Source organism: Schistocerca piceifrons, chromosome 4 (assembly GCF_021461385.2).
Source record: "Schistocerca piceifrons isolate TAMUIC-IGC-003096 chromosome 4, iqSchPice1.1, whole genome shotgun sequence".
NCBI lineage: Eukaryota > Metazoa > Arthropoda > Insecta > Orthoptera > Acrididae > Schistocerca > Schistocerca piceifrons.
Window position 1 is genome coordinate 204208494 of NC_060141.1, and position 12806 is coordinate 204221299.

Sequence of the window (12806 nt, forward strand, 5' to 3'; positions counted from 1 at the left end):
TGCATGGTGGTACAGCATGCAATGTGTGGTTTTCATGAGCAAATTAAACGGCGGAAATGATGTTTATGTTGACCTCTATTCCAATTTTATGTACACGTACCGGAACTCTCGGAACCGAGAAGATGCACAACTTTTTTTGGTGTGTGTATTTATTTCATTCCTAAGTGGCTTGTATTACTGTATTCCCGAATTAACCTGGACATTTCTGTACTTCCTTCTTTCGTCGATAACTTGCAATGATTATTCGACTATTTGTGGTTTCGTTGCAGTTATCTTCCTTGTACCTACGCTTTTCGATCCAACTTTGGTGACTGCTTGAAGTCCACTGCCTACTGAGCTATTCGTCCCAATATGATCCATTAACATCATTCCTTTATTTGATTTTCCAATTCAGGAATCCGGAAGCTTACTGTAGAGACTAGATCCGACATTATGTAAGCTCCTAGTCAGAACCCTCTTGTGAATTTCTCACGGTCCTGAGAAGTATAAAGGGAGCTGTTGCGTCGTCGTGTATAAATATCACTGTACTAACATATGTTGAATCAGTTTGTTGTTTTTTAGGGGTGATAGACTAAAAATCTGTTATTAGTGCTATGGTAATGTATAGCCAAAATACTTTCAATATTTAGGGTAAGTCAGTACGAACTTCAAACTACGGCGTGCTTTGGAAATAATGATGCTTGCTGAAAGACCGAAAGACCGCAGTATGATCCCCATCTTGTGATACTCGCATGGGAAACATTATGCGCAGTGTTGAGTGCCACGAATGCAATTGTCTGGTCAGGAACTGTAACTGGTAATAAACACTTCTATTGGAGCCTCTGTAGGAATAAAATGTCATATATGGTGACTTAGCAAAACTTTATGGAAACTAACTTCGGCAGCGGTACTGGTAGTCAAATACTTCTGCCATTTGCAAGGAAAGATCACCCATATTTTCCTTCAGTCCAAGTTTCATTTTCCCATATAGGAGACAATTCAAAGACGTCCACTATTTTGATGAAGCACGCACGTTCGCCACGTTTTGTCACACTAATTGCTTCACGCAGTTAGCCACACATGAGTTATTAAGTACAGTATTACTGACAATAGTACCTGAGCACAGGAACAGACTCGCAACAGTCATAACATTTGCTTTAGTTCAATGCGCCATCCGAATTTGCGTGTCTTGGTAGATCGCTTCAGTTCCCAAGTCCCGGTGTCAACTGAGGATTTGCCATTAACATGTTGGACATGTCCCTATCACTAGGAATGGTTCGAAGAAACTAGATGTAACACACACTTCGTACATCCAGAACAGAAATACAAAATCTGCAGCAGCCACACATACACACGATTTCAACCAGCCATTCACATTCAAACAACATGACCTGAAAATGACTGATCACTTGACCATAGGACACGGAATGTATTTTGTAGAGGAATTAGAAAGGGCAAAAGGGGAACTAATACATGGATATTAGTGCTTAACTAAAACTTTAACTGCATGATGTGCTCTTTCTATGAATCTTTTGTTATATATTGAAAATAAAATAGAAAAATTGTGACAGAGCTTTTGTTATGATATGGTAACAAATGTTTCATACAGATATACACTGTCTGTAGACTTGGTGCCGCTGTACGCATTCACGGCGATAATAAGAGGCGTTTGCTAATTATTTTGATGTATACAACTATAGTTGCTGAGTATGGATAAAATACTAAAGGAAATGCTTTTTGGTGCCCGGGATTTTAAGATGAATTGTTACTGTCATATTCCTACATGATTTCTCGACGATCTACCCACACTTCTCCTTCAGGTGCGGGGAGCTGTGTTATATATACTTACTGGTTAGAGTCTAACACTCAGGTTGGAGTCGAGGCAGCAAGTATAACTAAGACATTTCGTAGCGCCACAAGAAGGATGGGTTGGCCGTCAAATCATCGTGAAAATAAATGGAAACAATTTGATTAATAACCCACACGATCACCGTCATTCAACAGCACCGAGAAAAACAGAGAGGCGAGGCGGCAGCGGGTGTCGCAGTGACCATTGGCTCAGCCTGGTGCTGATTGCAGGTGTTGTTATTGTTGCTGTTGCAGCGACCATGTGCCTGACGGTGGCGGTGCTGGCGTGTGCCAGCTGCGGGGTCATCGCCTCCCTTCTGCTGTTCTACGGCCTGTACACGGTGAGTGGCATATCCTTGTTTTCTTTTCCTATTTGTGTTATCAGTCTTCTGACTTATTTGGTGCGGCCAACCACAACTTGCTCTCCTGTGCCAACCTTTTTACCTCAAATTTGTAACTACAATCAAAGTTCACTGTGTTTATTTATTTATTTGTGCATTTATTTCACCCGGAAAGATTAGAACGCTCCCACCCTCTCTTGATAGACGTCCTTGGTTGATTCAAAACAACTATTTCCTATTTGTGTAGTACATGAGCAGTATATATATATATATATATATATATATATATATATATAACATGTAAGACTGTTGCAGTGTGTTCTGCTGAGAAATAAATCTTAAGAAGGAAATCTATACATTGCGCTGCTTCCGAGTTATCTAGAATTGAAGTTAGCCAACCAGGCCATTGTGCACGTATATTCAACTGGCCGCCACATTCAATCAGGGTCAATTGCTCCCATAGCGTAGATGATAGCACACGAGAGGGCTGAGCGTTTGACTCCGGTTCTCATATCCAAATTTTGTATCGCTCTCTTGTTCAACTTTTGGAAATCAAATAAATAACATGGGTACAATAATAGAAGTCAGCATAAAGGCAGTGTTCCAGGAAAAGAGTAGTACAAAATCTGAAGCGTTTATGTGTCGAATTTATTATGAAAGTATTGGATACGTATAAGAGATAAACAATCATAATGGAATTACGATGATTCTTTCATAACACGAGTACCAAAATAAGGCGACTGAATTCCCTAAATGTAAATTGGTATTAAGGTACTCGTTGTCCTGCTGTGTTACTACATTATTAGCACTTTTCCAACCTCGTTCTTCATAATTACCTCGAAAATTGTCTTCGACTTTGATTTTGTTACGGTTTGAAGTTCTTGCAGTGAAATTGTCGCCTTCTTGCGTCGCTCTTTGCAGCTCACATACGACGTCAAATTGCTTTCCGATGTGATAAACACGCCTTGCAAGCATTCCACAAAAGTTTCCATGGGGTTCACATCTGGGCTACATACAGGCCAGGGAAACACATTGATACCTTTATCTTCAAACCACTTTTCAGTTCTAGCAGAGCCATATACAGATGCATTATTTTCTTGAAATATTCCATTTTCGTCCCATAGGTCCTCATAAGTTCTAATCAATTGTGTTTCTAGCATCTCAGTTTACATAGTGTCCATTCTATTGCTCAGCCACACGATCTGTGATTTTCCTGTACTGCAGAAAGCTGCCCAAATTATATCACTTCTACCACCAAAATATCTCCTCATTCATTCCTGCTGCTCTATTCTCAGAGCACGCTATATCGAAATCAATCCATCCCATCCAAATTACACTATTTCTCTTCATTGAAGATCAGTTTGTCCCATTCCGAAGTCCATGTCATACTTTATTCAGCATCGAATTTGGTAAAAAAAAAACGTTAAGTGACAACGCCGTATAGGGTCTACAGTTGGACCACAGGACAAGGCAGCCTGCGCTGTCACCAGAGCGCCACTATTGGAGCAGAGAGCTGCCTGGTCATTGGAGGGAGATCATTGCCACCCCCCACAGAAACACCTCCTGCTCTGCTGCTCTGTCACCATGGTCGCAGCCACAGACGTCGCTGACTGTGGCCTTTGAGTCACGCTATACTCGGGCCCTCTTTGTACTGTCAACAATGCAGGACATCTGTTACTTTACATCAGTGGAAATTGAACACCCCCAACGAGCTGTTCCTGATGTACTGTGACTAAGGGCTAGAATAAAAATGTTAACTGAACAAATCTACTGCCGCCCTATAGGTTTCATTTCACTCCCCGTGGGTGGCAATCCATGGTGTCATTTAACACTGGAGTCAGATTACTGACTTCGCGGTCCTTACGCACAATGTACGTTGGCTGCAGTAATTTCATTCGGCAGTCAGCTTCAAATGCCGGTTCTCTAAATTTTCTCAATAGTGTTCCTCGAAAAGGAAATAGCCTTCCTTCCAGGGATTCCATTTGAGTTTCGGAAGTATATCCGTAACACGTGTTGCTCGAGCCTATCAGTAACAAATCTAGCAGCCTGCCTCTGAATTGCTTCAATATCTTTCTTCAGTCCGAGACGGTACGGATCCCAAAACACGAGCAGTTCTCAAGAATAGGTCGCCCCAGCGTCCTATATGCGGTCTCCTTTATATGTGAACCACTCTTTCCTAAGATTCTCAAAAACTACCGCCTTCTCTACCACAGTTCTCACATGTTCGTTCCATTTCATATCGCTTTGCAACGTTACATCCACATATTTAAACGACATCACTGTGTCATGCAGGTAATTGCTAATACCGTGTCCGGACAATACAGATTTGTTCTTCCCACCCATCCTTATTACATTTTTCCACATTTAGAGCTAGCTGCTATTCATTACACCAACTAGAAATATTGTCTAAGTCCTCTTATATCTTCCTACGGTCACTCAACTTTGACACCTTACCGTACACCACAGCATCATCATCAAACGGTCATAGATTGCTGCCCACCATGTTCACCAAATTGTTATGTGTATAGAGAACAGCAGCGGTCCTTTCACACTTCCCTGGCATACTTCTGACGATACCCTTGTCACTGATGAACGCTTGCCTATGCCGTAGAGTACTCTTGGTAAAACCGAATCCGAATTCCATTCGGACATGGTGGTTTATTTGATTTCACATCTTCCAGCTTTTCCTTTACGTGAGTGATACTTATTAGTATGTCGCCAATACGGGAGTCTGTTGAATGATCAAATGACACTATGTTTGTAGGATTCTCCTGTATGAACGATTTCTTGAACTTCAGCTTTCGTTTTGCTATCTTCAAGTGGATCACCATACTGGTCAGCAAGGGACTGAACGGAATCCTTAGGCTCGCTTAGTGATTTTACATACGACCAGAATTTTCTCGGGTTCTCTGCCACATCTGTTGCTAAGATATGAGCGTGGTAGTTGTTGTATGTTTCGCTTATAGATATTTTTACAGATGCACGAAGTTCCACTAACTTTTGCTTGTCGTTATTTGTGTGTTCTCTTTTGAACCGTGAGAGCAGCAGCCTCTGCTTCCTCCACAATTTAAGAATTTCGGTATTAAACCATGGTGAGTCTTTTCCATCCCTTATCCACTTATTAGGTACGTAACTCTCCGCACCACAATTTACAATCTACTTAAACTTTGCCCATAATTCATCTACGTCCATCTTCCTGAAACTAAGTGATGTCAGTTCACTGTCTAAGTGAAGTGCTAACAATTGCTTACCTTCTCTATGTAGTACGAACACCCTCCTAGCAACCGACCGAGGTGACGTAGTGGTTAAACACTGGACTCGCACTCGGGAGGACGACGGTTCAATCCCGCGTCCGGCCATCCTGATTTAGGTTTTCCGTGATTTCCCTAAATCGCTCCAGGCAAATGCCGGGACGGTTCCTTTGAAAGGGCACGGCCGACTTCCTTCCCAGTCCTTCCCTAATCCGATGAGACCGATGACCTCGCTGTCTGGTCTCCTTCCCAAACAACCCAACCCCCAACCCCTCCTAGCATTCTTAACTGATTTACAAACTTTGGTATGCATAGTTGCTATAATGACATCACAATCGCTAATCCCCGTTTCTGTACTCACACTGCCTATAAGATCCAGCCTGTTCGTAAGCTATCAGGTCTAAGATATTTCCGTAGCGTGTGCCCCCCCCCCCCCCCCCTCGCAATGAAGCCATAGGCATCCCAGTCTATACTTGGCTGGTTAAACTCACTCCAACTAGTACTGCATAATCTGTTTATTTACGCGCTACTCACTGTGGATTATCTTTGAATGGGGAAAAACGTCCAACAGTTAACTTGGTTTCACCTACACCTATTATACGCGAGCTATCACACTATCACACTCAACTTTGACCTCAATTCAGACAATATCTTTCTCAACCGCAATAAACACACCTCCTCCTATGACCTCCAATCTCTCTTTCCGATATACATTTCACATCCTCGCAAACACATCACGTAATTAATTACCTGATGTGTTCCCTCGTCGGTCATAAACGCGCCTCGAAATTGACTACACTTCTCAGCTTATACTATGCATTTAGCGTCCACATGTCCACCTTCAGTACCTGACCTGCTACCCAGTGGAACACAAACATTAATGGCTAGCTAGTGCCATGTGTACTTGCAGGTATTAACCAGTCTAAAGACATACTACTAATTTTTGCTAAAATTTTCTGCAAATAAAGTAAGTATTGGCGTTATGTTGTTCAGTATGTTATTAAAAAATATCTGCATACCCCTAACACCATGTATAGTGGCACAGAACAGCAAAACAAGAAATGGCTGGCATTATGATATCAATAGATTAGAAGTCGGAAAAGACCCTGCCTACCTACAGATATGTAAATAAGAGAATAATTAGTACTTGGTTTGAGACTGGAAGAGGATATCTCACATTTGTTGGACAATATTAACCAGAGGACGAAAGAGCAGAAGATGCAGAGGAGTTCTACCATACACTGCAGGCATAAATAAACCAGAAGGATGAACCACATTGTTTCATTCTGGCAGGATATTTTGGTGCAAGTCATATGGGAAAATTCTTCCGCTTCCCCCCCCCCCCTCCCCCAAAAAAAATACACAAATATACTTGGAGTGTCAGAGGAATGATATCAGTAGAAGCCTGAATAAAATTCAGTGAATGAAACAAGAAAGTGGAAAACATACGGGAGTCTACAGGGGAAATGACATGTTTGCAGATCATTTTCTACTTGTTAGCAAAATGATTCTTTGGACAAGATGAAAGAGAAGTCGTACAATGGGGAAAGATGAGGAAGATGATGAGAAGTTTAAGATAGGACTAATACAGGATTTTAGAGTAAGAGATCTTTATTAAAGATGACTGGCTAAGTATATGTTGGAAATAGCAACAGCAGAAGGCGTGGAATGGAACAATGAATTTTAAGAACAGCTAAAGAAGTTGTGGGAAAAAGTAGAATTTAAAAAAATAATAAATGCTTAAGGATATGAAAAACATAAATAAAAGAGGTATCAAGAATAAACCAAAAAAGTCTATTTGAATATAATACAAAATGGCTCAGAAGTATCAACGGAAAAATACAGTCAAAAAGGAAACAAAGCAAAATCAGTAATAGGGAATGTACATTGAGAAAGCAGGAGTAGGATGTGCATGGATGTATAGTCTTCTCTTACAAATTGTTAAGAAGCTTTAATAAGACCACGAGAGATACTTTGAAGACGGATGCAATAGAAATACAAAATTGGGCGAAACACCATAAAAATCCTTGGTGCAATGACAATCAAGTGACAGAAGGTGATGGAAACAAAAGGCTTAGTCCCCATAACTATGAAAGGGCTGGAAGAGCATTAAGGAAAACAAAATGCAGAAAGGCTCCCGCTTCCGAAGGAATTACTGTGGAACTACTTAAGTACGGAGAAATGCTACTATAATGATGATTCCTGCATTGATAAACACGTACCGACTTGGAAACAGGATGCTAGAGGAGTGGATTGTAGCAGATATAGTACCAGTCTTCAAGAAAGGAGATAGGCCCCTCATAAAAATTACTGGAGCATAATTATCTTGAACACAGGATGAAAACTTCATGCTAATACACTTAATTTTCGTTTGCAACCCATGGCAGAGGCGAAGTTATCTGAAGTTCAGAATAAGTTTGAAAAAAAAAAGACTTTGGTCAGGTAATATTCAAAAAATAAACAATAGTCGGGGAAGCATTGAGAATACAACCTTCCCACATCTAACTGAATTCGTTGATTTTGAAAAGACGATCGATAAGGGAGCCAGAAGGATACGGTGGTAAACTGTACAAAGACGTGGATACCCTAAATGGCTTTTCTCTGCAGTAAAGAGGCGCGCAGTGGGTCAGAATCCCAAAAAGCTGGTCAAAATATAAGTAGTTGTTCAATTTGTACCACACTTAGTATGTAAGGGTTTACGGAGTTTCTGATTAAGAGTATGATATCAAAAAGTGAAAAAAACAAAATGGCGGACCCAAGATGGCAGGCTCTATGTACACTACTATCATTTTTTACGTACAAAAGTAATTTTTAGGGAATTATCGAGGTTACTGATGATGAAAGAGTTCAAAAAATTTAAAAATGGTGGATCCAAGATGGCGGTCAAAATCTATGCCTTTTTATTTATTTATATTTATATATTTTTATTGATATAAAAGTTAGTATTTAGGGGTTATTGTAGTTAATGCTTAAAAATAAACCAAAAAACTGGAAAACTCGAAGAAAGGATCAAATATAGGTTACAAGATGGTGTAAAATATTACAAAAAATTATTTCATTTTAATTACAATTATTTATTTAGTAAATTTTTTATAACTTAATTCACAAGTTTTCATTTTCTTTTTCTTTTTCATCTTCTGCTTCAACTGAATCGTCATCATCCTCAAACACTGTTTCCTCATTATCTGCATCTGCATCTGAATCTTCATCCGCCACAGGAACTAAGAGGGCAACAGCTTCTGGCGACAAACTCTTCAGTTTCTTCGGCGAAGATTTGCGTAAGGAAGAAACGTAGGGATCTGTCGTTACCAACAATCTCCTGAACACGTCTTCCATAGTCTTAACTCTTGAAAACTTTCGAGAAAAACTCAGGCGATATTGCTTTATCAACTTATTGGTTGATTCCTGAGCATCCTCCGATAGTTGACCGATGGGTAAAATGGCCAAAGAAATAATGTCTGGACCGTGAATCAACAATCTACGGACTGCTGTTGGCATGTTGCACCAGGGGCATTCTTTCACGTAGTGCCTGGCAGTTGCTAAGGCGTATGCTCGAAACTTTTCAACGTCGATCTGACGTCCGCTCGAAACCGTCTGCAAAATTATATGGAAACGGTGGATTTGTTCTTCGGAAATTCCAGTTATCAGCGCTGATGTTGGAGTGTTTTCAAAAGAACGTCGAGCGGTGTTTCCGTCATTCGTACTGCCAAAACCTTGTTTCGGCATGTCAATTACAGTTCCAAGCTGCTCTTTGAAAGCTTTTTCAATGTGGGCTTTCAGTATTGCTTTTTCCTCTTTATCTTCTGCTTTACGTGCCTGCCACTTTTTTGTTTTCATTTGGTATGCCAAATGGATACAACATTCAAAACATCGAATCCAGGCGTGAGGAGTTGATAGTTCGTACTGCAGATAATCGGCGGAAACTTATTTTTTCAAAACATCGTCAATGTTATTAAATTGGGCAGACGTACCCTTGCAGAGATAGCACCGTTGCGCAGATTTCGTGTTGGTGATAGCATTGCACACTTTACCATCTACCATGGTCATGCTTAAATTGAATTTAATGGAAATGTCTTTCCCATGAATAACTGTTTCGAATGACTGGAGTTGTTCGATCTGCTTTCTCATTTAAAGACGTTTGCTCTGTTTCCTTTGTAAATTCTAACTTCAGTGGTCTTCAAAAGTGGGTTGAAGACGGCTTCGGATAAATCCATAAGATCTATTCTTCTTTACTTTTTTCATTTACACCTGCAAGTTTCAGTGGAACAAGCGAAGTGAAAAATAAAGTTGCATCTGAAATACTCGAATCTGAAAACTTCATTTTATACGTACTTTGGCCGGAGGTTCCGTCAAAGCCCCACTTACAAATAAAGGCCATATTAGACATTTCCGAATCACTCATATGTAGAATATCGTCTCGTTTCAGAAGTAGAACACGTTGAACAGTGTGGTCTAACAAAGCTTGCAACCGTACCTCAGGTTTTGATTCGGTAAAAGTGAGGGTTACGTATGGAGGGCAGCAAGCTTTTTTTGCTACCAAAACAGCGCTGAATACGGTGGATATAGTGTGATTAAGCCTTTTCCTTTAGCCCCATTTCTCAAATGCTGGTAAGATTCTTTTGACAATTTCAAGTCGAAAAGGAGTGCTAGACCTTCATTTGCATCATATGAGGATGGCGATGATGTTGAAAATCGCAAGCCTGCCTTGTATTTTTTCACCTTGGATGGACTTGAGAGTGTGACGTCTTTCACAATCTTCGCAGTATCTGGGTGCCCCGAAGATCGAAGACTCATTTGCGCGGCGAACGATAATTTGACAGGACTGAACTTCGTACGAATCTCCTCAGTTCTTCTTCTTTTAGACCTATCAGATAATGTTTCAAATTTTGTGGCAGGTCGGCCTGTTGATTTAGTCACACTTGCAGGTTTCGAATCAATCGGAATATATACTATTGTATTTAACCAGGTTTCGTTCTTCTTGAAAAAATATCCTTGTCTCCGAGTTGCTTCCTTATACCTGCTTCTTAACTTTGTTAACAAAATCGAAATGGTAGGCCTCATATCATAGGGAATTTTAATTGTATGTTCACTTTTTTCTGTCAACGACCTTTCCAAATGTTCTATGACCAATTCCAAATCATTTGACAAATACTCTTTTGTTATTAGAAAAATATCTTTCCTCGAAAATCAGATGAAACTGAAATTTAAAAAAAAATCTCTGTTACACTTTTCGTAATTTTTCTAATTATTTTATTCTTTACAATGCTTCTACATGTCGATTGTAATTTAAATTGTACAAATAAAACTCATAATTAATTGATTCTACTGTCATTTTTGAAGATGTCTGAACAATGGCATTTTGCAAGTGTCGCTTAAAACGTGGCTCAAAGCTAGAGTCGCAACTAGTCGCAGGATTTGAAGCTTAATTTACAAAGGTAATAATATATACTTGCGTACACAGTGCAAAAGAAAGCGGAATGTCGTGGAATTCGTAACTTATCTCTGTTTTTAAGCGCATTTTACGATTTTGTCATTCATTTCCCTGTAGTACGTTAATTGAAATGTAAACGTGCATAATTGATGATTTAATTGTGATATAAGTGTTTTTTCACTAGTACATACCTCCTGGAATACATTCCATATTGAAAGTATTGGTTTCACTTGCACAAAACATAAATAACTTCCTTCAACAACACGACTGTTTTTGTAGTCTGGCCAGCTGCGCGCACGCTAACAATGAACATGCTGCATTTGAACTGAGATATTACCGAACAAATGAACATCCGGTCGTCCGCACAGCCGGCATTCAGTTGTCCCAGCATTGCTGCTGCCAACCTGATAGTCCAAAATCCCCATCTTTAAACTTTTTTTTTCCTTTTTGCCCACGTTTTCAAGATTCTGACCCACTGTGAGGCGGTACATGAATGGGCTGTTGGTTCTGCAAAAATAAACAGAGCAGGAGGTGTTAATTATAAAACATGGTGTAAGATAAGGATTTAGCCTTTCTTCGGCACTGTATAATATGCATTTTGACGACGCCAGTCATATGTGGAAAAGTAAACATCTACCTCAAGATTTTAACCTAGGACAAAGCGAATTTATTGACACGCTGCTATATCCTGACGACCTGCTGCTTCTCAATAAAACAGAAAACTTACTTAGCATTATATAAGTGGCATCTGTGCTTAGTTTAATAAAAAAATGGTTCAAATGGCTCTGAGCACTATGGTACTTAACATCTGAGGTCATCAGTCCCCTAGAACTTAGAACTACTTAAACCTAACTAACCTAAGGACATCACACACATCCATGCCCGAGGCAGGATTCGAACCTGCGACAGTAGCGGTCGCGCGGTTCCAGACTGCTGCGCCTAGAACCGCTCGGCCACACCAGCTTAGTCTAATATAATCTGAATATTCCCTTAAAAACACATGTGATGGCTTTTATAGGAAGAAACTCCTAACAACTAAAATAATGATAAATAACCAACTAACTGAACATGGCTGTAACTTTAGTTACCTTGGCTACTACATATCTTTTGAGACTATAAAGACATAGATATTAAATTAAATAAGTTCCAAATCATACGTTTCTCTATCAGAAGTAGGTTGAAAAACAAAACCCGGAAGGATACCCAGCTAAAATTGTGTAAAGTACGCTGCTTCATGGAAGTGAGTCATTGACAATTAGTGAGAGAGATAAAAAAGCGAACAAAGAGTGGAAATGAAATTTTTATAGAAGAATAAAATAAATAGTAACAGGGAACCATTAGTAAACGCAAGAGTAAATTGCTTGATTTCACTTTAAATATTTTCCAGTGAACTGAATGGAGCTGGAAAAAGATAGAGGAAAAGAATCGTCACTGCAAAAGATTTTACTCAAAATATCCTTTGGCATTGTGCAGAAACAATGGCACCAATCATGCTATGGTAACATCAGTCATTTGATTGTTTGCACTGGGCACCATACGAATAACTTTACGAAGGATGGACTGCATTAAACTAAGATAAGTTCCAACTGAAGTTCATAAATTAAAAGATAAATATAGTCTCGTTACTGCGAGCAATCACACAAACTCCATGAAACCCTTCGTGAAATGTCTTAAATGATCTCCCAAGTCCTATCCCGTTGCAGTTTGGCACCAGAGAGTAAGTATATGTGTTCTTCAGAATCTAGAATCCAGAAGTCGAAAGTCCTCTCACTTCGCAAACTACTATCAGAACTACTCCTCTATCTACATGTGTTCTTCAGAATCTAGCATCCAGAAGTCAAAAGTCCTCTCACTTCGCAAACTACTATCAAAATTACTCCTCTATCGTCCTGTCATCCTGAGCATCTGAGCATTCCACCAAAAAGTAACCCCACAAGGAAATCTCTTAGCCAATCA

The 12806-nt window shown here is 39.7% G+C and overlaps 1 protein-coding gene across 1 annotated transcript in view; it reads left to right on the top strand.

The window, feature by feature from the left end:
• Positions 1-12806, top strand: part of LOC124795731 — a 745624-nt gene that overhangs the window by 529123 nt on the left and 203695 nt on the right. Inside the window, exon 4 of the mRNA XM_047259814.1 lies at positions 2083-2168. Coding sequence (XP_047115770.1) covers positions 2083-2168 — 86 coding nt within the window. The remainder of the gene's footprint in view (positions 1-2082; positions 2169-12806) is intronic.